Source organism: Leiobunum rupestre, chromosome 11, assembly GCF_980474605.1.
Source record: "Leiobunum rupestre chromosome 11, qqLeiRupe1.1.hap1, whole genome shotgun sequence".
Lineage (NCBI taxonomy): Eukaryota > Metazoa > Arthropoda > Arachnida > Opiliones > Sclerosomatidae > Leiobunum > Leiobunum rupestre.
In genome coordinates this window covers 4,133,639-4,160,421 of record NC_143394.1, presented here as the reverse complement: position 1 = coordinate 4,160,421, position 26,783 = coordinate 4,133,639, and the positions used below count along the sequence as shown (strand labels likewise).

The following is a 26,783-nucleotide window of genomic DNA, read 5'->3' as shown; positions in this document are numbered from 1 at the left end:
AATTACTACCTGTCAAATATCTCAATTTATTTAAAAAGCCCTGTAAAATAAGTCAATTTCCTCGATTATCCCTGTAAAATCAATAAATTTATTCATTACTCCCTGTAACATAAGTCAATTTATTCATTGGAACCTGTAAAATAAGTTAATTTAGTTGTTTGGGCTTGTAACAAGTCAATTTCCTTGTTTGGGATTGTAACAAGTCAATTTATTCGATTAACCTACTGAAATAAGTCAATTTATTCGATTAACCTAGTGAAATAAGTCAATTTATTCGATTAACCTAGTGAAATAAGTCAATTTATTCGATTTACCTAGTGAAATAAATCAATTTATTCGATTAACCTAGTGAAATAACTCAATTTATTCGATTAACGTAGTGAAATAAGTCAATTTAGCCGATTAACCTAGTGAAATAAGTCAATTTATTCGATTAACGTAGTGAAATAAGTCAATTTATTCGATTAACGTAGTGAAATAAGTCAATTTATTCGATTAACGTAGTGAAATAAGTCAATTTTCGTCGAGTTTCCCTATAAAATAAGATATCTTTCTCACTTACAAGGAGACGACCCGAGGTGTTACACACCGATTTTGTTCAAACTCGGGGGATTGGTAGACGGTCATGTAACTTGAAAAATACTAAAGGGAATTTATTCAATGGGCAACGGTTTTGCCATGGCAACGAAAAATGTTTTTGACAACATAAAATGGAAATTTTCTCATTGAAAATAACATGGGATTTTGACCGATTCCAGGGGTCCCAATTGATCACATTTTGATCAATTTGAACCAAATGGGTGAAAATGTACCGATATGGCTAAATTTGAAAAACAAAAATGAAAAAAAAATACAAACATTGAAAAAAATATTTTAAAATTAATAAAAATAATTTTTTTTCAAAATTGAAAAAAATATATAAAATTGAAAAAATATTGATCAAAAACAGTAGTTTCGATCAAACATCATAGGAATTGACGGAAATTTATAAGTTGTGTAAAATTGGATTAATGTATAGATAAATTGCGATTTTTTTAATTTTGAAAAAAAATATTTCAAACAATTTTGAGATAGTTGGTAGAATTTAGTTTATTTTTATATAATTTTTATAAAACTTTAAAATTGGGCTAATTTAGATCTATTATTTTCCAATTTTGGTCAAGTTTGATCAAATTGACCAAAATAAATACTTTGTTTTTAAAAAAATCGCAATTTATTGATACATTAATCCAATTTTACACAACTTATAAATTTCCGTCAATTCCAATGAATTTTGAAATATTTTTTTCAATGTTTGTATTTTTTTTTTCTCACATTTTTCCAATTTTAGCCATATCGGTTCATTTTCACCCATTTGGTTCAAATTGATCAAAATGTGATCAATTTTGATTTTTTTCGTCAATTTTTATAAACGTTTTATAATTTTGGTATAGGAAAATCCCGTGTTATTTCCAATAGGAAAATTTCCATTTTATATTGTCAAAAACATTTTTCGTTGCCATGGCAAAACCGTTGCCCATTGAATAAAATCCCTTTAGAATTTTTTAAGTTACGTGAAGGTCTACCAATCCCCCGAGTTTGAACAAAATCGGTGTGTAACACCTCGGGTCGTCTCCTTGTTAGTTCTGTAAAACAAATAATTTAATTTATTAGTCTAAAGCCCCATTTTCAATCACGATTTTTCCGAACAAAACCAACCGGGAGCAGCTTCTCTATCGGCTTTTTCGTCACTAGAAGCAGATATCTAAATGGATTTGATAAAGGCTTCTTTTGAAATAAAAGCGCGTCAAAAAAGCAAAAGTGAAAAGCCTGAAATTTCAGGGACGCATCGAAGTCATCTAGAAATATATTATTTCGGAGCATAATTCGGAAAATCGACTTGATTTGGGCTATTCCATTTCACGTACTACGTCCCTGTTTCAAACTAGAGCAAACAGTTACACAAATTATTTGGAACAAGGATATTTAAGAGCCGAATGTTGGACCAACGTAGCTACAGCCTATCGTATCAATTATTACCTTCCTTGCTTATCTACGAAATTTTAGGAAGTTGAAAATATTGATTTGTTTAGGGGGATGGAGCTTATTCGTTGACATTATCAAGCACACGAAGTCGAAACAAGCTTTTAACCTATTTTTTTTACTGCTTTTTTAATATCCATTGCAATGAACAATATTTTAAAGACCATTTTTAAAATGTTTTTGAATGTCATTTAAATTCCTTTTCAAATGTCATTTAAATTCCTTTTCAAATGTCATTTAAATTCCTTTTCAAATGGCATTTAAGTTCCTTATCAAATGTCATTTAAATTCCTTTTCAGATGTCATTTAAGTTCCTTTTCAAATGGCATTTAAGTTCCTTTTCAAATGTCATTTAAATTCCTTTTCAAATGTCATTTAAGTTCCTTTTCAAATGTCATTTAAGTTCCTTTTCAAATGTCATTTAAGTTCCTTTTCAAATGTCATTTACGTTCCTTTTCAAATGTTATTTACGTTCCTTTTCAAATGTCATTTACGTTCCTTTTCAAATGTCATTTAAGTTCCTTTTCAAATGTCATTTACGTTCCTTTTCAAATGTCATTTACGTTCCTTTTCAAATGTCATTTACGTTCCTTTTCAAATGTCATTTACGTTCCTTTTCAAATGTCATTTAAGTTCCTTTTCAAATGTCATTTACGTTCCTTTTCAAATGTCATTTACGTTCCTTTCCAAATGTCATTTACGTTCCTTTTCAAATGTCATTTAAGTTCCTTTTCAAATGTCATTTACGTTCCTTTTCAAATGTCATTTACGTTCCTTTTCAAATGTCATTTACGTTCCTTTTGAAATGTCATTTACGTTCCTTTTCAAATGTCATTTACGTTCCTTTTCAAATGTCATTTAAGTTCCTTTTCAAATGTAATTTTAATTCCTTTTCAATGCCGTTTAATTTCATTTCCAAAGGAATTTTAAATTCCTTTTGAATCATTTGTAAAATTCTTTTAAATTTACTTTCAAAGGCATTATAAAAGCCTTCTAAAATCATTTTCAAAAAGCCTTTTAAAATTTGGCAAAAGCCTTTTAAGTTATTTGGCAAAAGCCTATTAAGGTATTTGGCAAAAGCCTTTTAAGGTATTTGGCAAAAGCCTTTTAAGTTATTTGGCAAAAGCCTTTTAAGTTATTTGGCAAAAGCCTTTTAAGGTATTTGGCAAAAGCCTTTTAAGGTATTTTGCAAAAGCCTTTTAAGGTATTTTGCAAAAGCCTTTTAAGGTATTTGGCAAAAGCCTTCTAGGTATTTGGCAAAAGCATTATAAGCTTCCTTGGAGCAATCTAAAGCCTTTGGAAGTACTTCAAGGTCCCTAACTACAGTAAAGATGATAAAACCTAGTAGCCTTACTAACCGGCTGAAATACGCGGTTGAAGAAACGCATCTTCCCAAAATTGCGTTGATATCTCGCCACTCCGCCATTCATCCAGTAGGCAAACTTGAATAATTTGAAATAACTGAACGCAATGTTTTTTTCCGTTTGTAGGGACAGGCAACACAAGTAGCGATGGAACGTACAAGCCTTCATTTTTAACAGACCAAGAACTAAAGCATCTCATTTTAGAAGTAAGACTTGTTTTTTTATTTTTGTCTAAAGCTCTATTCACACGAACCCAATTTTTTGCCAAACTTTGTTGAGTTTTCGTTCACACGCTCCGCGAAACGTATCAGAGATTTCGCTCTACAACCGACTCATTATTTTTAAAAATAATACCTCTTATACTGCAAAAATTGTTAACTTTTATTAATAAAGGTATTTATTATTATTATTATCATTTAGTTTTGCGTAATCCAAAGGATGTGTACGAAAACTATTAGATTTAAATATTTGGAGTTAAGCCTCGGTTCGATAGGCTGATCACTATCCGTAATCGGTGTACAAGACTGTACCTTTGACTGTACTAAAGTGATTACGTAATCGATTACAGATTTAGCGTTACCAAAGGCTGTAATCGCTGTAATCGGTGTACAGAATTTAAAGAAGTGGCTAGCCCCTCGCCTCGGTTACAAAAATCGGCCAAACGTAGCCAATAAAAGCGTTTGTGTCCAAAATGTTGGCTGATGTGAATAGACCTGAGCTTTCCCAGCCATATTCGATTTGAGGCGTCCTAGAAGCCCACAAAATGTATACCTCTTCGCAAAAACTATGTTATTAGAATACTAATTTTCGTTGTTTTTTTTCTTGGATGGTGTATTTCCTATTCCTATGAGAATTTCGGCACCTGTACTTTACCCATCAAATCCCCCTTGCCCTACCGGTGCACTTAACTCCGCTTCTTAAGGGGCCCATAAATCTACGCTCCCCCCCCCCCGACACTCAACCATAACAACATCTCTAGCCCCCCCTCCCCCCGCTGCTTTCAATGATTGATGATTATAAGGGATACCATTTGTAGGAATGTCTGTATGCAAGTTTTTCGCACCAACGAGTTTGTTGGAGTCGCCACGTATTTCAGCGTTATTTTATATTTTCTCGAAGAGAAATGATATATTCGGTTTTGCATAAGGAATATCTGTCATACGCGGCAGAAAAACACAAAGTAGAACGAGTTAGACAAACTTGGAGTTCTTCAAGGGAAGCTAGTTAACTCCAGGTTAAGTTTTTTACCGGCGAAAAATTGCACTAATCGAACTATTCGCCTGTTTCGGTGTTGAGAATTACTCTACAACCTAAATTATTGGCCAACGGCAGCGGGGACAGCGTTGCCAGGTTCCGAAAATCAAATTATCGTACAGCAAATTATCGATTTTAGAATCGAAGAATTTATCAATTAATTCCGACTCTGAAATCGATAAAATTATCAGTTAATTCCGACTCTGAAATCGATAAAATTATCAGTTAATTCCGACTCTGCAATCGAAGAATTTATCAATTAATTCCGACTCTGAAATGGAAGAATTTTGCAGTTAATACAATATTTTAGTTGGGAAATAATCACATTCTATGTAGACCAACAATACGACTAAAAATAACAAGCCAACCAATGCTGACTTAAAATAATGTTGGTTTAAGGCATCTCCGACCCTGTACCGACGAAAATTGAAGCAGTCGGGTAGCTCGTGCCGAACATTTTGCGAAGGCTATAATGGAGCGAATTTTTAGAAAAATCGCATCTAACTACTTAATCATTTTCCGTATTTTTCCGCGATAAATAAATAAGTTTTCATTCCATGATTAGTTTAATATATTGTTTGAAAATTTAAATAAAGCGGCATTTTCGCCTCAATTTTTCGAATCTAAAAGTAAAACTAAACCTCTAGACTAGTTTAAACTGATTAACAATGTAACGCTATTAATATTTTGTAGTATGTTTACTGATATTAGACATTTTATATCGATAAAAAGTTTAAAACATCAAAAACCCTTAAAAAGTAATTTATGTTTAAATTTTTTATTTTTCCGGTTTGTGGAAACATTTTCTGGAAAGACAGATTTATCTCGGAACTAGTAAAATTTTAAAAAATCCCTTGCCTTTGATAAATTCTGAAAATTCCCCGACTTTTCCCTGACTTGTAACAAACCATTATTTTTCAACTGCGAAGGTACATGTTTTAAGCAGCATACTTCTCGCTACCAGAATATTTACTTCTGGTATAAGCTAGACCAGGGTTCGTAGAAAATTTCCGGAATTAAATTTCCTGATATTTCCAGGTTTTCCCTGACCGAATTGTCAAATTTTCCCTGACCATTTTTGTAGAGTGAATAATAAAAATCTTGAAAAATATTTTATTTCAAAAATTTATTTGCCTAATTTTATTAGGGTCATTTTAAAATTCCCTTACTTTTTAGGACATTTTCAAATTCCTTGACTTTTCCCATAATTTTGGAATAATTTTCAAATTCCCTGACCTTTTGGAAACATTTTGAAATTCACTGACCTTTTGGAAACATTTTCAAATTCCCTGACCTTTTGAAAACATTTTCAAATTCACTGACCTTTTGGAAACATTTTCAAATTCCCTGACCTTTTGGAAACATTTTCAAATTCCCTGACCTTTTGGAAACATTTTCAAATTCCCTGACTTCTCCAGGTTTTCCAGGTAGTGTACGAACCCTGCAGCCCTGTAGACAAAAAAAGCTACATGCTTTTCAATTTAAATATAATCTTATTATTTTGGGTTGGGAACTTTTGACATTTGAGAGTAAAAAATAATGGGGACTCAGTTACGCTTTTCAAAATAGAAAAATGTCACAATCTGCTCGCCCACGAAATTTTCTTAGAATTATAGGCTATCTTTTGCCAAATATAAAGCTCATTTCGTCAGGAGTTCCGCGATATTTTTTTCAATCCATATTACGTATATTTCCTCCTTACTTTTAAGGATTTGGCATCGTTATAATAATAATATTTCAACGTTATTTTGTATTTAAATTAGATTTATTTGTTATTTTTGTATTTTCAGGCAGCGGATGGGTTCTTATTCGTAGTTGCTTGTGATACTGGAAGAATTATTTACGTTTCGGATTCCGTATCACCCGTTCTCTATCAAGGCCAGGTAAAATATTGACATCAATTCACTGGACTCCATTTCAAATCATCGTTGCCAGATTCCAAGCGCTGGATTATCGTATAGAGTTTTGATTTGGATCGTACTAGCTTAAGAAGGATCGTACGTCTGAAAACAATGCGATTAAGCATAAAAGTTATTTAAAGATAATTAAAAAAGTTTGATAAAAATTTTATGTTGTATACTTTAGCTCACATTTATGTACGAAAAGACACTTGTGAAAATATTTTGGAAATAATAACTCTCCCAGCAAACCGCGAGAGCGTGTTAGGAAGTGGGAGTCCGGAATCTGGGAGATAACCTTAGCCAAAAGTAAATAGGGGGAGAAAGTCTATCACTGCCTTCAGATTTTACCTTCCGCCATGCTTGACACCCTTTTTAAAGAGCTAGTGATCACGTGATATTTCTAACCAATAAGGATAGCGCAGTACGCGCGAAGCAGTGCATTTGTGGTATTCCAGTCCGCGCTCAAGATGAAGATTTTGAATTTTATTCCCTGGCAGCCATGTCACCGCCTCGCGATTTCAAATAGTCTCTCTGTCAAATGATGACCATTATTTCCTTCGATAACGGTTGATTTTAATTAATAATTACTATATCAATTGTAAAATAAACAAAAAAGCTCGTAGCTATAGCTATTATTTCAGTTAAACTTGCAAATTGTTAGGCCTTAACATCGTAGATATACCAATTAGTCCCGATCTCTGATCTTAGATGGCGCCACGCTCCACGATTTAAGTGAGCGTTTTTCTAGTTTATTTCTTTTCAAAAGTCGTGTTATTATGTTTAAAAAGTCGCATTTTAGTTTCTATCATGTATCTACTTTATTTAGGAACTAATTTAACCAAATTATCGAAAGCAAAAGTTTAATATTCAAGTATTTTATAGAGAACTATTTTTCATCGTGGCGGAGTACAACCGATACCTTTGTGTCCCTGTAAAGAGGCGAGGGGGAAGTCATTTCCGAAGCCCAAAAATTTTACCCCTCAAATAAGACGTCGTGCGGTTGGACCCAAGTGCCAGACTTTCTCCCCCTATTTACTTTTGCCTTAGCTAAAGATCAGTGGTCACCGCAATATTTTGAGATATATAAAGGTTTGGGCTCTTTAACATGTTTTACCATAGATATATGAAACGTATATAAAGGTCTAGATAAAATATTTCAAAAGGAGTTAATACGGAGGTGACAGCTAGCAGAAAAGCGTAATTTCTGCAGGCTATCCTTATAAGACGCTATCTATCGGTAAGAAAGCTCGTGCTATTGCCGCGAGAGCCATTGTCTCCTGCTTAAAAATTATGCTAAAAGTCACCAACAGATGGTGTCTAAAGACTACGGCCTGCGGAAAGGTCAAGCACTTAGTACTAAAATGGTAAGAGAGCTCGCGCTCTTGATCACGTGCCTTCCTCGGTGTCTGCTAGGTGTCAATTCCGTATTTTATGTTAGGCTTAGACGCCCCGAAATTTATCTAGATCTTTATATACATTTCTTATATCTATGGTTTTTACACGAATCGTATTTTTGTCGTACGATCCAGACCAAGGGTTCAATTATCGTACAAATACCATCCGAATCGTAAATCTGGCAACGTTGTTTCAAATATTTTGTGGCAATTGTAACTTGTAAGCTCCGTTTTAGGCAAAGACTATATAACGCTTCGCTTAGCGTTATATAGTCTTTGGTTTTAGGGCATTTTTATGCACTTCGTTTGAGCTAAGCGCAACAAGCACAAGGAGAATGCAGCTAGCCTTTAAACAACTAACGCAGGCAAAAGTGGATATTTTATATCCACTTTTGACGCAGGGTTGTGTACAAATTTCATTAGACGAATCGTTACTTTGAACGTTTTATGGAAAGGGGAATACAATTTCCAAAAGTGTCTAACCATAAGTCTATTATATTGTAACAATGTTATACACCTATGGAATAACCAATGAAAAATATACATAAGAAAATGCATGACTTTTGACGGGTTACGTTCTCCTTTTGTGGGGTGCTGTGATTGTTGCTCCTAGGTTTGAGTATGTTAAAATGTTTCGCTCTGTTTTAAGGAATTATTATATTTTAATGCACTCACTCTGTTTGAGTATCTGAAATGGGAAAATGGAGTGCCCCTTTAAGAATAGATTGTACTTCGTTTGAGAATTTGAAGTAGGAAAATGTAATACACCGTTCTTGGGAGGTCCAGATCTGAAATGGGAAAGGTTAACGCCCTATCTTAGTGAGCTTGACTACTAATTATCGTTAACATATTAGAAAATGTAAATGGCTTTTTAGATAAATATATTGAAAACCCGTGTTTAAATTTAAATAAATTTTATTGAAAAATATTTTTATTTTAAGATTGAAATGATCAAATTGCTGGGGATTTAGGGCAGTTTATTGAAATATGAGGGATTTTAAGGCAACATCGTGTCTTGAAAACTGGGGATATTTTTTAAAGCAATATCCGTAAACATTGGAAATAAGTGTAATATAATTGAGATTATAAATTTTCAGTCTGACTGGTTCAATGCTTGCATTTACGATATCATACACCCGGATGATGTTGAAAAAGTACGCGAACAATTATCAACTCAAGAATCTCCAAATTCCGGGCGCATTTTAGATTTAAAAAGTTAGTATTTTCTTATACAATATATACAGATATGAAACTTGATACTAATTTTTTATTTTTTTATTTATCCAGCTGGTACTGTAAAAAAGGAAGGTCACCAATGTATGTACAAATTTTTGCAACCAAAAATATTGAGATTAAATTTAACTCAATTTCCATTTATTTAGCATCAATGAGGTTATGTATGGGATCAAGAAGAGGTTTCATATGCCGAATGAAACTGGGGAACTTACAGCCTGAGACAATTATACCGGGCCATTTACACAGAATTAGGCAACGAAATTCTATCGGACCCTCAACTGATGGCAACTCTTACGTGGTGGTTCACTGCACGGGTTACATTAAAAACTGGCCCCCATCAGGTAAAAACCATTCTCTTTCAATCACAGGGAGGAGTTGGGGTGTATTTTAACATTACTAACCGTGTATTTCCTAAATATCGTTTCTGAGGTGTTCAAATAGAGAGGTTAGACCACGAAGAGTCTCACAGTGGTAGCCATTGTTGCCTGGTTGCTATCGGTAGACTGCAAGTCACAAGCACACCAAACACAAATGACCTTATGGGGTCTAACTCTTCCAATGAGTTTATTTCGCGGCACAACATGGAAGGAAAATTCAGTTTCGTCGATCAGAGGTACGTATACAAATAGTGCCTAACATGTGGGAAAAATGTAGGCATAGTTTAATAAGAGTCGATTATGTTCATTACATGTACAATCTGTTTTGCAGGGTTCAAGGTGTATTAGGTTACCAACCACAAGAACTATTAGGAAAAACATGTTTCGAATATTTTCATCCAGACGATCAGAGCCACATGAAAGAGAGTTTTGAGCAAGGTAAACAAATTGAGGGTTATGAGTCTTATGACCAAAAGGAAACCTTACTGATGAATGTATAATTTTTCAGTGTTAAAATTAAAAGGACAAGTCATGTCTGTAATGTACCGCTTCCGAGCCAAAAACCGAGAATGGGTGTGGTTACGCACCAGCAGTTTTGCCTTCCTAAATCCATACACAAATGAAGTGGAATATATTGTCTGCACTAACACTTCAGCAGAAAAGTACGCTCGTTTAGGCTAAGATTGTTTAGAAACATGTGCAAGATAAAACCAATTTGTTACTGTAAATATTCTTCAGGAGCCTTCATCATCAACAAAGTATGACCGTGTCTGAGGGGCAAGTTCCAACACCAGTTTCAGGGTCGGGAGATTCAGCGTCAATGGGCCAGTATCCTTCTCATTCCATACCCCCGTCGGGAGGAGGAACGCTTCTCTCAACTCAGGGTAAGACGGAGGGACTGGACTGCAGTGTAACTCGTTCTGGGGATGCACATGTATATTCTTCCATGCTTACAAGAGCCCATTTACAAAGTGAGATTCCCGTAAACATTGGCGCTCAAAATATATCCTTTGGTGTGTTAGTGACCCTACTCATGTACAAATTAGGTTTAATTCTACTGGAATAACTGTATGAAATTTTTATTCAAATTGTCGTTGCAGACTCTCAAGGGCTTCAAGATCGCCGTCCAGGTTCCGGTCAAGCAGTGTATAGTAGTTATGACCCAACAGGTCAGGCCCACAGTAGCCTCGGATACCCTTCTACAAGTGGGGGATCCATGGCACCAACGCCACCAGGAGTTAGTGGAGTAATGCCAAGAATTAAGCCTTCAGCAACATCCGCACCATCGGCATCACCTCCTCAACCTGGGTGGCCCCAACGACACATGCCCCAAGTACAAAACTAATACTTTTCAACTAAAGATTATTTTACTAAACAAAATTTCTAATATTAATATAGCCAACTTCTGATGCTTATAATCAAGGATATGGGCAAATAAGCCCTCCAGCCAGAAGCCCAACTGGTCCAACGTACACTCAGCTAAGCTCAGCTCCAAGTACAAGAGGTATTTTTACACCCAATATTAAATTTAAGAACATTTGGTAATGGTAACTATTCTTACAGGTATGTGGGGGCAATGGCAAGGCGCAGGTGGTCCTGAAGCAACAGCTGCCGCAGCAAGTGGCCATCATCCTGGGAATCACAGTGGACCTGCTGGTGGGCCACAACAACAACAAGAACTTTCTGACATGCTGCAAATGCTGGACCAATCAGGAACTGCGACATTCGAAGATTTAACTATGTTCAACACATTTTCGGAATGAATAACGCAATATTTATCATTGACTTATAAAATAAAGCGAATGTTTCCAAGAAGTTTTATCTGTGCGCTTGTGAGAAGAGGTATTTTTAAAGAGATATACTTCTTAAACTGAACGTTTATGCTAGCGCCTTTTATGCGTAACGGTCACGATAAATCGCGTTCAACACTTGCCATATCATTTTAAATCATTACGAGATAAAAGTATCGTGAGAGACGTGAAAAAAGAATGATTCATTTCACCCAAAAATAAAAACAAAAGCCATATCACGAGAATGATGAATGACAATAACCATATTCTTTAGGTTCAAAGTGTTTATCATCATAGGGACATTTCAAATGAAACTATAATTGTGATTTCACGCATAAGATAATTTTTAAAACATTAAAAATTATATTAAATAAAAATAAGCAGACAATGCTCAAGAGAACCATTGGCGTTGAACCATGACATAAGTTTCCAAAGGTGCAAGAGTGGTTAAACGAAACTTTATAGTTTTTTTGTGAAAAGGAGAGGTTCCGATGTTAAAAAAGATCTTGTGTTTTTATAAACTACGCAAAATGTTTCAGTGGCCTAATGTATTTTAAATACACTCTTTTAGAAGAATAAGCACTTTTTTAGCTTGTGTATGTAAAAACAGCTCATTTTCGTTTCAAAGGCCTAGCAACAGAGTTGAAAATTGTATATTATGAAACCTAACACAATTTTGTTTAGAAATAACTATGCGTAAAGTACTTTTTAGTATCGATTTGAGCTGATTCGTTAAAATCTACTCCTATTGAACGTTTAAAAATTAATTTGATTAAATGTACTCAACTTTAAACAATCTTATATAGATTAGTATATAGGGCTATTTTTTTAACTAAAAAGGGTTGGGGAAAAATATTTCGCAATTGAGTACTTTTTTTGAGTTTATAAATTTTCTGAATCTAGGCCTTTTAAATACACGTTTAACAAAACTGGCTCATTTCTAATATCTCTCGATATTTGTAAGGCATCACCAACACCAAGCAGCGTTAAAATAAATGTTAATAACGTATCAATGACATAAAAACACAGATTTGGGAGTATTTTACTAAAATGAAAACCAAGTTAAAAAAATTAAGTACTTTTGTTAACTTAAGGGCCATACCTTTAAAGAGGTACCAAAATATAAATTTCTTAAGTTTCTGTGGAGAGAACCTCAAAACTTGAATATAATTCGTACATTCCTTGTTCGGGTACAATTCGCAAAGAAATCTCAAAAAAACTAAGAATCTTTTTTGTACTTAACACTGAAAATTGTACATTAAAAATAAATGAGTGAACGATTTTAATTTAGAAATAAAAGGACAATGTAGCACAAGCTATTTTCTATGGTATAAATTTTTATTGTTAAGAATAAAAACCCTCGCTGTTAAAAGATAAGTTACAGGGTGGTTAATGAAGATAAAAATTAAACAAATACTAGTATTACAAGTACAAAAATAGTAAAATACCTTTATTTGTATTAACAGTTAAATCAACTATGCCAATTTTATGGTAGTCTATTAAGTAGAATTTTAGTATTGTACGCATGAGACTCAGTAGTAATCTTTGCGTTCCTTCTTTGCTTGAATTTGGGCCAATAAATCAGCCTGATACTGCTTATTTCTATCGACAGTTTCCTTCTTCCTTTTCTCTTCGTCCAACTGGAAATTGGTATAATCAAGCTGATTGGCTACGGTTTCTTCGTGATCAGCTATCTGCTTTATCTCCTTATCATGCACTACAAAATTTCAATATTAGAAAAAAAACTAAGGTAGCAATGACACAACTTTGAAAACCAACGAACTTTTCTCAATGCTTTGCTGATCCCAGCTAGCAACTGTTTCATCTCGAAGTTTCGTCTGAGCTTCGCTGAGACAAGCATTCTCATCGTAAGTACGTTCATTCAAGTTTTGGCCATACTTAAACCCTTCAGTTTTGGTTTCTTCTTTACCATTTTTGAGATAATGCATGTAATCTTCTTGATCTCGTCGATACGATGCCTTAATTTACAAACTCAAAATTGTAATTAAAACAAAAACACCCAAATCGCAGCCCTCTGAAGTTTGTACCTTCCGATATTTATCACCACCATTAGAATTTCCAATCTGAAAAGTGCCCGTGATTTCATTATCTTTTTGACCATCTTGAAGCTTTAACTTCTCCTGCATTTGAGCGTCTAAGCCTTTCTTGTACTCTATGTTTTGCTGCTTTTTCATCATTTCATTTTTATTATAGCCAATATTTATGTATCCATACTAATTGAAGTACAAAATGTATTAAAAATTTATATATATTAGGGTAAAAATGGAAAATTTACATCGCAACAGTTGGTAGCGGCTTGATTTTTAAGATCCTCCTTCTTTCTCGAATCATTCTCGGACAGCTGCTTTTTCAGATCATTGTTGTATTGGAGTTGGACATTTCTGCGATGTAAAATCTCTTCTTTAATCCTTTCAAGCTCCTCAGCGTCAGTCTTCTCCGATAATTTCTGGTATAATTCATTTTCCTTCTTTAAACTATCCAAGGTATCTTTCCTCAATTTAATTTGGTCTTTCAAATCATTCCCGTACTTCTCTCTACCTTCGGCAGAGTTATCAGCTTGGTATAGTCTAATTTTGAACATTAATTTAAAAAACTGGCTCAGTTTGAATATAGAATTTTAAAGAAAATTACGTACCTGGAACCTTTTCTATTATTTTCCAGAAAGTCTCGCTGCATTTTAAATGTTTAAGCGGTAATCTTTAATCTGAAAATTTTACAATAATTTTAAAACCACTTTGTCAAAAAAAAATAATGACTTGGGAAATAGTTACACAAATCTGCTAATCAAAATCTGTTATGAGTACAGTTGGTAACGAACTATTAAAATTCCTTTGCACAAATGTATAAAGTGTATCGGGACAGTACGTCGGAGGCACGTTGCAGTATATCAAGGCAGGGATGACTTATTACCAAATGAAAAAAAAGCTACGGTGAATCTACTAGACAAGGTTCTACCTACTCAAGTAGTCAAGAGAGCCACACCTTAGTCGAATAATTCATACACCACGTTAGTTTTAACTAACACGGACATAACCTCTAAAGCCACTATCGCAAAGTGCAATAAATTGGTACAAAGTATTAACACCATTTATGGTAAAGATGTCGCAAGGAACAAAAGACAATCTCATAAACTTCAAAATGTTTGCATGAATTATGTGTTAAACCCACACATTCTTATTAAAAAAAAAACCTACGTGATTTAGGCTTAGGCCCAAAACAGGTTATATAAATTTGGAAAAATGAAAATCAAGACAAAAAAAACAATACCTTTCAATTTGGTTCTATTAGATTTGCTTTTATGATACTTTGAAAACTTCGGTGAAATCCGTTAACAACGCAGTAGTGACAATTCGAACTTCAAGACCTAACTGCCGTACTGGTTTAAATTGCGTGTATAATGGCTTAAGGCGCCCCCACATACGTGAATCAACAAACGTAAGATAAGCTTGAGACGCCCCCTGGTTTCAAGTTTTAGAACAATGAAAAAGAGGGGGGTTTTGAACAGGCAGGGAAGACTTCTTCCCACACTCTACCAGTGTAGGTAGATGTATTTCATAATAAGTGGAAATTATTCGCTTCCCCCGGGTATTTGGTAGCGGATAACTTTTGCTTGCTCGAGTTTTCGTGGTGGGGTAGCTAAGCCTATGGTGTATCCCTTTGAAAATCTTATAGAAAGTTTATGTCCTTTTTTTGGGCTACTCCGAAACTGCTCTCAACTCCCACTCGGATCAAGTTAATTTTAAGCGTAATATCATCATTTATACGAAAGAGATTTCAATATGAGAAACACCATAAATTTTAAAGGAGGGAAATTGGAGGGTAATTTTGTGCCAAAATTTTCAAAGTTTTATACCTCCTAAACAATAATACGCATCAACTTTTGGAGTACTCCGGGCGCAATAAGAACAGCCCAAAGTAAAACGCTATTAGTAATTCACACCAGTGACACCAGAGTGACACTACGTTTTTAATCCAAGGTGACACGACCAGAACAGTTTGATTTACGGTGAAAAACTGAAAAGAGTACTTTCTCAGTTCCTAAACAAGGAAAACATATCAGAGAGAATTTATTCTCTCTGAACATATTAACCTATTGAAGTGTATGTAGACTAAAATTTTACAGCAAATAATGAATTATGAAACATGTTATATTTACACCACAGAGTATACGAACGATTTGTGTAGAAAGGTATCGTAAGAATTTAGGCAATTTTATTATGAATAAAAATATAGAACACTATAACTTTATTTAAAAAATAAAAATACATATAAATACTTTCTTATTATTAATTTTCACTAAATTGTGTAGGACGCAATTAAAGTATTAATAGCAAGGAAGACATCCTTAAAAATTTTATCTTTACTTCCAGAACCATCTATGTAAACTAAGAAATGATACCTTAAATTAAATAAAAATTTCAGTAATTAAAAAAATATATATTTCACACCTATATCATCCGACTGATCCATTTCCTCCCTATGTTTCAAATACATTGGCCAAACACATTTCTCAAAATATCCTGGAGGGTCTGCAGGATCATATACTCTAGCACTTTAAAAAAAAATTAGCTTAGGTATAAATTTTTAGAACTAACATGTAGATTTTGGAAATATAATTTATCTTTAAAAATACCTTCTTCTCTCAAAACATTGCTCTCGGGTCAATGTATAAAAATATTTTTTGTCCAGTAATTTAACTAAAGGTCTGCAAGTAAACTTTATCTCTTAAGTTAAAATAGTATAAAAATACTAAATAACACCATAAGTTTATAATATATCTCTTACTAGAAAAGTATCCATCTAGGCTATTAAATCAAAAAATGCACCTTCATAGACTCAACATAGATATCATTGGGCACGAATTTATGTAAATTTTATTTATTTTAGTTTTATTCCATATTTAAAATTGGTTTATCAATATTCTATTAATTTTGTGAATTTGTGTAATCACCTTGAATAGGCTTTGCCTCTGTGGTTGCCAGCAAAGTTTTATTTGCGAAATATTATTATTATCATGTTTCAAGTGAATGACATTAGCAAGATAGGTAAATTTATACTTCTGCTTAAGAGACATTATATACTTCTGATAACAGTGAATTAACAGGCAGCATACCGATAATTTAAAACTAAATGACCTTCAACAATTAAAATTCCTGGTTTAGTCACTGGTTCACTCATTAATAGGCTTTCAATTTTTTGATACAAGCCATCATAATTCAGACTGGACATAACTATAATTAAAATAGGGGAATTTTAGTTGAGGCAATCAGAACTTAGAAAAACAAGAGCCAAATTACAAATTTACTTTCCCAGTTCTCATGATTTAGCTCTGGAATGATCACGTGTTTGTCACTATCCCTGTCCTAAAATTAGTTAGAATCATAAAAAATTTGCCTAAATTTAGAAACTTTTGGCAGAGTGCATTACCAAAAAATAATCATCTTGGGTAACGAGAATACTGTTTTTGTAATGAGAATGAAGGCTTTTGGACAGGCTGCTTTTTCCACCACATGTGACACTAAATGTGGTTAAAACTACATCAGAATCTGAATTTTGAAATGAAAACTAAGCAAAAATTCCCACCCTGATATTCCAATAACAATCCACTTCTTATTTGGAACAGCCATATGAAATTGATTTTTTACCATTACACGAGTAAAATCCATTGAGTTGGGAATAAATAGAGGTACAAATAAATCTGGCTAGCGCGGGACCAATTTCGTTCAATATGGAGACTTTTTAAACTATATCGTTCTACCGTGGCGGCATCTGTCTCTAGTGGTGGCAACTATATTGCAATTGAATTTTTGCGCGAATCATATAACTTTACAAAATATAGATGGCGCTACCCAGTAGCGGCGCTAAGGGTGGGCTGCAGTGGGCTTTAGCCCCCCTGCATTTCTGAGAGGGGCCACATATTTATATTAAAAGGGCCACATATTTATATTAAAAGGGCCACATATTCATAACTAAGAGGCCACATATTTTAATTTATGAATTTTCATTATCTCTAGAAATTTGTTTTATTGCGAAGAAACGTTTTTCTGTAAAAAATCTTTCAAAATCAATTTGTTTACTCAAAAAGGTAGTAGACCATAAACATATAGATTCGGGAGGTAGGTAGCGGAAATTGAGATAAAGTTGAAAAGAAAGGGGCTTATGGGAATTTAGGCAAATATCCCAGGCATGCACGTGTCCCCTCCAGGTCAGATTATCGATGTGAAGGCCGGCACGTTAGAGTAATTTCACTTCGTAGCTTTGACTATGGCCAACATTGTGTGCGGGTTCTTTTCTCAATGTGAAAAAGCATGGGTGACGTCAAGTCACGTGAGACTGAAATCACTGAATAGCTCTACTCTTCAAATATATTTCCCAAAACGGGTGCCCTCCCCAGGTTGTCTTAAGTTAATAATGTCTCTAAGTAGTCAAATAAACCCTTTCAAGGTGGAATCTCTGTCTAGAAAATGTGAATATGTGATGTCAAAGCTTATATCTACGATTCCCAGGAAAATGAAAGATTTGACCAAACGGGATTAGAGAAACGTCTGCTTCGGTAGTTCAACTGTTCAAGGTTGTGTGTACAAGGTGTGAAGGCTACGTTAATACACGATTCGGAGCATAGTACATTTTTCTCTATCAACCTTGGATGCGGAGAGAATATAGATCTATTTAGACAAACATACCCGCAATATACACTTATGCCGATACATAAACTTCTCTTCACTAGTTCTTTAGTTCTTTATTAACTTAACAAAAGGTCAATGACTCATCACGTCAAGTCAAGGGGGAGCATACAAGAAAAATGGGGCTGCAAACATAATGTACCAAAAGGCAATAGTACATGGCAAAAGTGGTGAAATAAAAAAGAAACCGAGGAGATAAAAGAAAATATAACACTAGGCGAGGAGGGAAAAAATTATTGAGGAGGAGTCAGTCATAAATGTCCAGAAAACGACACAGCTCCTTTTTGAACTGGGCCTGATTTGGCTGGCAAAAGAAATTTACGCCATCGGCGCCGCACGGGTGAGCTAACACCATATTTCGCCTAAGATTAAATGGCCGACTTTATCTCGCCGCTAACGCGGTTTTTTTGACATCTTTAAAGCGACTTACGTTTAATTAAAGTTGAAGAATGGCTAAAAATTGCATAATTAAATCGTGTAAGAGTAAATACACAGGTTAGTCTTAGAAATAGTTTTCTTTTTACCATAATTTCCAATCGCTAAGAACGTACTAGAAAACGCGTTTCTTTCAAATCATAGAAAGCTAGTTTTTTTTATATAAAAAATTAAGAATGGTTCAAAAGTGCGTAAATAAATATTTTAGGAGTAATTACTCAAACAAAAACATATCTTTTCACAGGTTACTGTTAGAAATAGTTGTTTTACGCGCAAAGGTTATGGGGGAAACCGGTGCACAGTAATGGTTTATCGCGAATATCTACGTTAGTATTGTATATACGGCTATAAACCCAATTACAAACATTAGGGCCGGCTATTTCCTACAAAAAAGGTTCATTTTACATACGAGCAATTGTTGTGTCGTATTCGCGGTTTTAACCAAGGTTCGTAAATGTGCGATGCGTACCGCACTAACGTTGTACCCGAAACGCGTCTTACAATTTTACACCTTCGTTGACTTAAAACGCGTCCGCCGCTCTTCATGTAACCGCGTTTAAAATTTGTCACCCAGCTAACTATTGTTATTTCTGCATTAATTCGCTTGAAAATGAAGCTAATGTGAAGGTTGTGTGAGAGAAAATGATGGGAAAGTCGGAATAATGGGTCACTTCAATTCAACTTCATATCGACTGCCGTAAGGATTAAATCCACAAGACCAGTAGGGTCATTCCACGGAGGTTCGAACACAGAGGGAACCATGGGTCGTCCGATTTTTATGAAATTTTACATACGGTAAATTGTGGCTAATGGAGGGCCAATTGTGAAATTTTAGCCTAATATAATGAGTGGTTCCGAAATTATAGACTTTTGAAAATACCCCACGTTTTTAAGGTTTCGTTTGCGCAAAAGTCGTACCCCTAAGCGTTATGATGAATAACATTTTTGCGACCAAGGCTAATATCATACGAACCTCGTCTCTAGGACAATTCATAGCTTTGATTTCTAAAATGCTAACAAAAATATAGTATCTGTAACGGTAGTTTACAAAATCGAACGTTTTTCAAAATATTTAGTGCATGGGGGGTCAACTTTGAAGCCAAGTACTGAAAAAGGGCATACTCCGATTTTAATGTTTCCTCTATATATTCATGAAAAACACGTGTTTAAGAAAAAAACACCATATTTTTATTCCGCTCTGATAAATTTTATTTAGATTGAAATATAATCTGTGCATTCGCTATGCAAATTTTAGGAATTTTCAACTTGGTTGACTTCCGTTGAGATAAAGACAAATTAAAAACCATTTATATCCAACTTAACGAAGATAGATGGTGACCTTTTTTATCCCGTATTATATCGGTCGTTCTCTTCACTAAAATATTACTACTTATTTCTTGACCTCTTTTCTCTTTATTTCGCCTGCTCTAGATTCTGCTAGCTATGTTACTTGTTCTCAAGGTGACTAGATAATTCACTATAATGACTTGTTCTGACTTGCCAGATGGGCGGTTTTCCGTCCAAATTGGGCTGCTTTGAGGATGCTATTGCGGGAAAGAAACCTTTGGGCGGGAGGCGGTTTATTGGGCTAGTTTCCAAAAATTCGAGGCGAAGTAACGCCGTACCTTGTTTTTTCCACTTCGACGACCTGTACTAGTATTAATTTCACAATACACTCTTTTAAGCGCGTCTTACTCTCATAATTTCCTTCAAAGGCAGCTTCCATAGCCGTGCTACACGTTACAACGTAGCTCTACCGTTGAATCCCCCCCCCCCAAAAAAAACCCGTTCTTGGGCGAGAATTTGGGCTATTTTGGGAATTTGGGCTCGTTTTCTAGGTGGTTTCAATGGTTTGTGCGAGATCCCAAAAAATATTCTGGAAACTCAAGTTGTTCATACGGATTCGAGTTTCATCACGTGTTGTTAAGTACATCTATTTTCTAAATTGCTAATAGTATGGAAGTAGAAAACCCATTAGAAATATTTTCCGTTGGAAAATTTATTCAAGAAGAAGGCCACAAACTAAGCACCATTGACGATGAAACTCAGTCATTAATTGTGGCTCGATCTGGTGTTACCGATGAAGGAGCTGGGCATAATGTATGTAACCATCACTTTACAACTCTAATTACCAAATATGCTCATTACCAACGAAAATGCTGCGATCCATTTGATATGCACAAAAGAAATATCACAAGTGAGTTCTAGCTCGGTTCTAGCTAATAGGTCGATGTGAAATGTCAGTAGGTAAAATTTTCCTTACCTTAAAGGGAATATAACCTTTGAAAAATTAAAGGGGCCTTCCATAAAGATTCCTTTGCAGGTTATATTCCCTTTAAAACGGCGTTCTCACGTACACCCCGAAACCACTTAGAATCGATTTGAAACGGTTTCAGGCAAGATCGAACGGGTTGAAAACCAGTAACCAAAGCGCTTTTTGAAGCGATTATGAGATGTAAGTGTGACCGAGGCTTAAGTTTAGGTGAATGGGAGGGAAGACGAAGGAACAGACGACGTTACGACGTCGACGGACCGACTAATGGCTGGTTTTCACTAAGGCAAAACCGTCGCGACGGTGGGCGTGACCGTCAAAAAATTGTAATAGGCCTAACGGGGATTTTAAAGTTGACGCTCACCGTCGCGACCGTAACACCAGATCGAGCCACAATTAATGACTGAGTTTCATCGACAAAGGTGCTCAGATCTGTTATTCCCTGAATAAATTTTCCAACGGAACACATTTCTAATGGGTTTTCTACTTCCATACTATTAACAATTTAGAAAAAGATGTACTAAAAAACACGTGATAAAACTCAATCCGTATGAACAAGTAACATAACGAGCAGAATCTAGAGCAGACGAAATAAAGAGAAAAGAGGTCAAGAAATAAGTAGTAATATTTTAGTGAAGAGAACGACCGATATAATACGGGATAAAAAAGGTCACCATCTATCTTCCTTAAGTTGGATATAAATGGTTTTTAATTTGTCTTCATCTCAACGGAATTCAACCAAGTTGAAAATTCCCAAAATTTGCATAGCGAATGCACAGATTATATTTCAATCTAAATAAAATTTATCAGAGCTGAATAAAAATATGGTGTTTTTTTCTTAAAAACGTGTTTTTCGTGAAAATAATGTTTGTTTAGTTTTGGGATCTTAACGCCCCGATATCACAAACATATTGCACATCATATAAAAGCTTAGGCTTATGGCTATCAATATATAGAAGAAACATTAAAATCGGAGTATGCCCTTTTTCAGTACTTGGCTTCAAAGTTGACCCCCCATGCACTAAATATTTTGAAAAACGTTCGATTTTGTAAACTACCGTTACAGATACAATATTTTTGTTAGCATTTTAGAAATCAACGCTATGAATTGTCCTAGAGACGAGGTTCGTATGATATTAGCCTTGGTCGCAAAAATGTTATTCATCATAACGCTTAGGGGTACGACTTTTGCGCAAACGAAACCTTAAAAACGTGGGGTATTTTCAAAAGTCTATAATTTCGGAACCACTCATTTTATTAGGCTAAAATTTCACAATTGGCCCTCCATTAGCCACAATTTACCATTTGTAAAATGTCATAAAAATCGGACGACCCATGGTTCCCTCTGTGTTCGAACCTCCGTGGAATGACCCAATATCAATGCTTTGAAAAGAAAACACGACACCGATGAGACTGTTCGACATGTAGAATGCGAGCGAATCAAACGTATAATAAATTATATTTAATACTTTAAATTAGTATATATATTGTGTACTATTTTATTAAACGATTGACAAAAACGCGATAACCAGCGGGCGCAAAATTGTAAGACGCGTTTTGGGTACAACGTTAACACCGCGAATACCCCACAAGGGTGGTTCGTATGTAAAATGTTCATAGAACCGTTTTTTGTAGGAAATATCTCGTAGATCAGATAGCAAAGGCTAAGCTTAAGCCTTCCTAACTAGCCCTAAATACAGTAACCTATTTTTTTTTATAATATAGATAAATTACAACAATTATTCAAAAGATAATCTATCATCTCGTAAAATAACAAAGAAACTGTATTTACCTTTCGAAAAATATGAATCCGAAAACCACATTCTGGATAGTTGCAGCCTTCTCTCGCTTTGTACTTACAGCTGAAACCGTTAAAGAAAGTGGAAAGGACCACTAATGAATCAACAGCACCTGTAAATGGTTATTTGCATCCGTGCCTACGTTATTCACAAAGTAGACCTGATCACTAGATAAAATAAGCTTCGTGCGCGCGGCGTAGATGGTGTTTCGGTCGTTTTCGCCAAGAATCTAATCGGTGGGTTGCCAGCCATTCGATTAAGCGTTCTAGTTTGTTATCCGATTTCTATGATGGCAACATCGTCGAGTGATAACGTTTCAGATTTGAAGCTTAATTTTTATCCCGCGACTACCAGATTTCAATTGTACCTCTATTTAATCCCAACTCAATGATTATAATACCGTCCGTGCTGGCACCAAATGAATTTTCTTTATTATTTATTTATTTATACAAAAGGCTCCATAAGTTACAGAGTGGGCTTCTCTCGGAGCAACGAGGGAATTAGTAAAAAACCGAACATTAAAAAAAAAAGAGAGAGATTACAATATTTTTTCCCTTTATAAAATAGTGGGGAAAAGAGAACTGTTTTAGTGAGAATGAGAAAATTGAGTAATACGATTAAGGTTAATTTGAGAAAATTAATCCTATGACTAGTGAAAAGCAAATTAAAGTAATGGATTCATTTGCTACGTAGATAATCCGATATATGTCGGCGAAATGTGTGGTGATTGGAAATTGAAACTATGTCCTGTGGAAGAGAATTCCAGTCGTGAATGACCCCGGAAGAAAAATGGTTTTGGCGCAGGGCTAATTTTAGGGATTGACCACGAGTAGAGGAGATATTGATGGAGAAAAATCGGAAAAGTTCAGGGTTAAACTATTACGAAGTGTCTATTATTATTATTATGGAAAAAATCATAGAGTAAGCAGAGGTTGTTAACGCGATGACGAAGGTGGACAGGGTCGATATGAAGAAGGCGCAAGCGGGTGGGGGCAGGATGACGAGAAAATTTGTGAGAGGGTTTTCTGAAAGAAATTTGAGCATTTTGGAGGGCAGTGATGTCAGATAAAAGGGAGGGTTTCCAGATTGGAGAGCAATAGTCTGAGTGGGGAAGAATAAGGGAGTTGTAGAGAGTTTGCATTATTTTGGGGGAACGAAAAAGGAGGTTGCGTCGGATAATACCACTGGTTGAGCGAATCTTTTTAGATACTTTATTGACATAGCTAGATAATTTTAGAGCAAGGTCGACCAGTACACCAAGGTCCCGTTTGGATAACGTGGTTTTAATGGGGACGTCTTCAATGGTGTAGATATGGTTAGGGTTTTTATTACCAAGGTGTAGGACAGAACATTTGTCAGAGTTGAAAGAGAGACCCTTAGAGGAATCCCAGGAAACTACGGCGACAATAGCAGACTGTAGCCTAAGCAGTTTTAATGAAAAGGTAAAGTTTTTTGTCATCAGCAAATAGTGCAGCAAAGGCCTCTTGAATAGCATCAGGGAGATAATTTATTAAAACATTGAAGAGAAGGGGCGCAAGAATAGATCCCTGAGGGACCCCGGATAGAACGTCGGACCAGTCAGATGCTTCGCCATGAACAACAACGCGCTGTTTGCGGTGGGAGAGGTAGGAGGTGAGCCAAGCAAAAGCGTCGCCACAAACACCAGCATCGCGAAGGGCGGAGAGAATAGCATGGTGGGGGAGGGAATCGAAGGCTTTGGCGAAGTCCAGAAAAATAAAATCAACGCTAAAGCCTTGGTCCAGCCAGCTCGACCAATGATTAGTGGCGGACAAGAGGTTGGTAAGGCAAGAGCGTTTCGGGAGAAAGCCATGTTGGGCAGTGGAAAAGAAGTTGGAGTAGTGCAAAAAAGTACTTAACTGGTCGTGGGCTAGAGATTCAAAACACTAATAGGACGAAAGTTAGAGGGAAGAGACCGTGAATCTTTTTTGTGAATATGCGTCAAATTGACCTCCTTCCAGGAAGGGGGCAGGGTACAATACGAGAAGGAAAGAGAGATAAGTAGGTAAAGGGGGAAAGCGAGAGATTCAGCACAGTTGCGAAGGAGGAGTGGATGGGCAGTATCAGAGCCGGGGGATTTCTCAGTTTTGAGTTGGTTTAATAGATAAAGGATATCCGACGGTTCGCAACTAAATTTATCGAATGTGACGGGTAGGGGAATGGGAGGGGGGCTAGGGACGAACGGATGGGTTAGGACTGCGGAGGCGAAGAAGTTATTAAAAACATTTGCAGTCTCCTTAGGAGTATCTGTAAAGGAACCGTCAGGTTTTTGGACCTTAAAAAGTTTATACGTGTCACACGGTATTTATTTATGTGGGAGTAAAATAACTTGGGGTTACTGGTGATGAGTTTGGACAGAGCCGCCTCAGACTTCCGTCGGACCATCTTAGAGTGCGCAAATGATTTGAATGACCATTGCGGGCTTTCCGATAAATATCAAGGTGACGAGAGATAACGGGAAGGGTAGCTAAGTGTTTTTTAGATAGAGATAAGCGAGCCAAGCGTGGGTTGGAGAATAGAAAGAAAAGAGGTCCAAGAGTCTGTTAACGAACTACTGGATATCACGAGTGCAGACCAGTCAATTTTTGGGAAAAACGCATTAAGTGAAGTGTAATCATCTTTAAATAAATTGGGCTTAGGGCGAAAAATGGTGGAGTCACAAGCAAGGGGAAAGGAAAAACTAAGAATAACATGGTCACTAGAGCCTAGAGGGGGCAGGGTTTTCACATTAGAGACAAGGTCAGCGTTCCTGGAGCCTAGAGAGGGCAGGGTTTTCACATTAGAGACAAGATCAGGGTCCGATGAGAATATTAAGTCTAGAATATTGTCACGACACATTGCACCGCCATTTCTAGAGGGAGATAACACAAATTGAGTGAGATAATTTTCATTAATACTGTCAAGAAACAGTTGGGTTTGAGTATAGGCACCGATTGCCGTAGATGAGTTAAGCCAGTCCATAAATGGGTAATTAAAATCGCCGAGGAGAAGGAGGGCAAGCCGATTAATATCACAGTGGGAGCCAAGAGCATTAATTAAGGAGATTACTTAAGAATTGTTTGTATATAGTGGACATTGTTAAAGCGGTATAATACACAGACAATTGTATTTAAGGTTGGGGTAGTAATTTGTATCGCGATAGATTCAATACCATGGAGGTCGGTTCCGGCCAGACAGTCTAGATCGACGCGCGGTGAAATGAAATACATTATGCCTCTTTGATAATCAACTGTCATTTGATGTAAAGAAAAGAAGGATAGATGGCGTTGCAAATTCTGCCCATCTCCGCTTTCATACATGCGCGACGGGGGATGAATTTTTCCGGTCAAAGATATAGATATAAGAAATGCATATAAAGGTCTAGATAAATTTCGGGGCGTCTAAGCCTAACATAAAATACGGAATTGACACCTAGCAGACACCGAGGAAGGCAAGTGACCAAGAGCGCGAGCTCTCTTAGCATTTTAGTACTAAGTGCTTGACCTTTCCGCAGGCTCTAGTCTTTAGACACCATCTGTTGGTGACTTTTAGTATAATTTTTAAGCAGGATACAATGCGTCGATACAATGACTCTCGCGACGATAGCACGAGCTTTGTTACCGATAGATAGCGCCTTATAAGGATTGCCTGCTGAAATTACTCGTCTCTGCTAGCTGTCACCTCCGTATTCATTCCCTTTGAAATATTTTATCCAGACCTTTATATACGTTTCCTATATCTATGGCCTTAACGCGGTAATCTTCCCTCTATTTGTTTTCCATCTCTATGGTTATGATCACTAGCCACGCTTTTTGAGCAAGCCAATCTCTATTTTTGTAACACCGCCACCCACTTTTAACTTTTAATCCCACTAAAACTATATATTGAAATTGGCCGTAGACTAATCGAGGTTATGCTAAAAGTTATTCGTCTATCAAGACTACAATAAATATCTTAAGGTCATATTCTACACACTGAGCGGTAACAAAGTCATAAACGTCCAATTTAGCTGCTAAACCATGGGTGACTGAACAGTGTTTATCGACGCTGCCACAGGATTAACTCTACTGAAATATAGATTGATAGAGTCAGTAGAAGGTCATGTTTATAAGGGCGATGTTTACGTTTTTTGTACTATGACATTGACGTTTAGTAAATTATAATATAAATATAAAATATTTCAGGTAGTAGTTTCTAAATTAATTCAACCGTAAAATATATTGAAGGCATTGAAAATC

The 26,783-nt window shown here is 35.7% G+C and overlaps 3 protein-coding genes across 9 annotated transcripts in view; 1 reads left to right on the top strand and 2 right to left on the bottom strand.

Annotated features, from left to right (window-relative positions):
- Positions 1 to 12,607, top strand: part of tgo (Aryl hydrocarbon receptor nuclear translocator homolog tgo) — a 97,317-nt gene extending 84,710 nt beyond the window's left edge. For 5 of the 6 annotated variants that reach the window (XM_090162445.1, XM_090162447.1, XM_090162444.1 and 2 more), the window contains 12 exons: positions 3,513 to 3,592; positions 6,431 to 6,523; positions 9,033 to 9,150; positions 9,223 to 9,252; positions 9,318 to 9,512; positions 9,601 to 9,784; positions 9,880 to 9,986; positions 10,057 to 10,210; positions 10,287 to 10,519; positions 10,649 to 10,881; positions 10,947 to 11,052; positions 11,112 to 12,607. In XM_090162445.1, coding sequence (XP_090018571.1) covers positions 3,513 to 3,592; positions 6,431 to 6,523; positions 9,033 to 9,150; positions 9,223 to 9,252; positions 9,318 to 9,512; positions 9,601 to 9,784; positions 9,880 to 9,986; positions 10,057 to 10,210; positions 10,287 to 10,519; positions 10,649 to 10,881; positions 10,947 to 11,052; positions 11,112 to 11,311 — 1,733 coding nt within the window. In that variant the 3' untranslated portion in view covers positions 11,312 to 12,607. The remainder of the gene's footprint in view (positions 1 to 3,512; positions 3,593 to 6,430; positions 6,524 to 9,032; positions 9,151 to 9,222; positions 9,253 to 9,317; positions 9,513 to 9,600; positions 9,785 to 9,879; positions 9,987 to 10,056; positions 10,211 to 10,286; positions 10,520 to 10,648; positions 10,882 to 10,946; positions 11,053 to 11,111) is intronic. The other variant, XM_090162446.1, reaches the window with a different exon arrangement.
- A 51-nt stretch (positions 12,608 to 12,658) lies between these two features.
- LOC149921158 (uncharacterized) lies at positions 12,659 to 14,765 on the bottom strand. 2 transcript variants are annotated; one of them, XM_090162450.1, is made up of 6 exons: positions 14,627 to 14,765; positions 13,995 to 14,063; positions 13,635 to 13,926; positions 13,387 to 13,572; positions 13,122 to 13,317; positions 12,659 to 13,055 (listed from the first exon to the last, which is right to left on the bottom strand). In XM_090162450.1, the coding sequence occupies exons 2-6, from the start codon at positions 14,033 to 14,035 to the stop codon at positions 12,871 to 12,873; spliced, it is 900 nt and encodes a 299-aa protein (XP_090018576.1). In that variant the 5' UTR covers positions 14,036 to 14,063; positions 14,627 to 14,765; the 3' UTR covers positions 12,659 to 12,870. The 2 variants fall into 2 exon arrangements, with proteins under 2 accessions (XP_090018576.1, XP_090018577.1); XM_090162451.1 differs by lacking the exon at positions 14,627 to 14,765 and adding an exon at positions 14,131 to 14,150.
- An 840-nt stretch (positions 14,766 to 15,605) lies between these two features.
- Positions 15,606 to 17,037, bottom strand: LOC149921157 (nicotinamide riboside kinase 1). Its single transcript, XM_090163547.1, has 7 exons — positions 16,943 to 17,037; positions 16,787 to 16,877; positions 16,665 to 16,722; positions 16,473 to 16,590; positions 15,993 to 16,064; positions 15,808 to 15,911; positions 15,606 to 15,744 (listed from the first exon to the last, which is right to left on the bottom strand). Exons 1-7 carry the CDS (start codon positions 17,023 to 17,025, stop codon positions 15,656 to 15,658), a joined length of 615 nt encoding a protein of 204 aa, XP_090019673.1. The 5' UTR covers positions 17,026 to 17,037; the 3' UTR covers positions 15,606 to 15,655.
- Positions 17,038 to 26,783: the final 9,746 nt, after the last annotated feature.

Excerpts from the sequence above, each read along its gene's own strand:
- LOC149921158 (XM_090162450.1), bottom strand. The coding sequence starts at position 14,035 with ATGCAGCGAGACTTTCTGGAAAATAATAGAAAAGGTTCCAG. Across the intron at positions 13,573-13,634 it reads CCGCTACCAACTGTTGCGAT|TATGGATACATAAATATTGG; the intron begins GTAAATTTTCCA and ends TACTTCAATTAG. Across the intron at positions 13,318-13,386 it reads GTGGTGATAAATATCGGAAG|GCATCGTATCGACGAGATCA; the intron begins GTACAAACTTCA and ends TTGTAAATTAAG.
- LOC149921157 (XM_090163547.1), bottom strand. The coding sequence starts at position 17,025 with ATGGATTTTACTCGTGTAATGGTAAAAAATCAATTTCATATGGCTGTT. Across the intron at positions 15,912-15,992 it reads CAATGTTTTGAGAGAAGAAG|TGCTAGAGTATATGATCCTG; the intron begins GTATTTTTAAAG and ends TTTTTTTTAAAG. Across the intron at positions 15,745-15,807 it reads GGATCAGTCGGATGATATAG|TTTACATAGATGGTTCTGGA; the intron begins GTGTGAAATATA and ends ATCATTTCTTAG.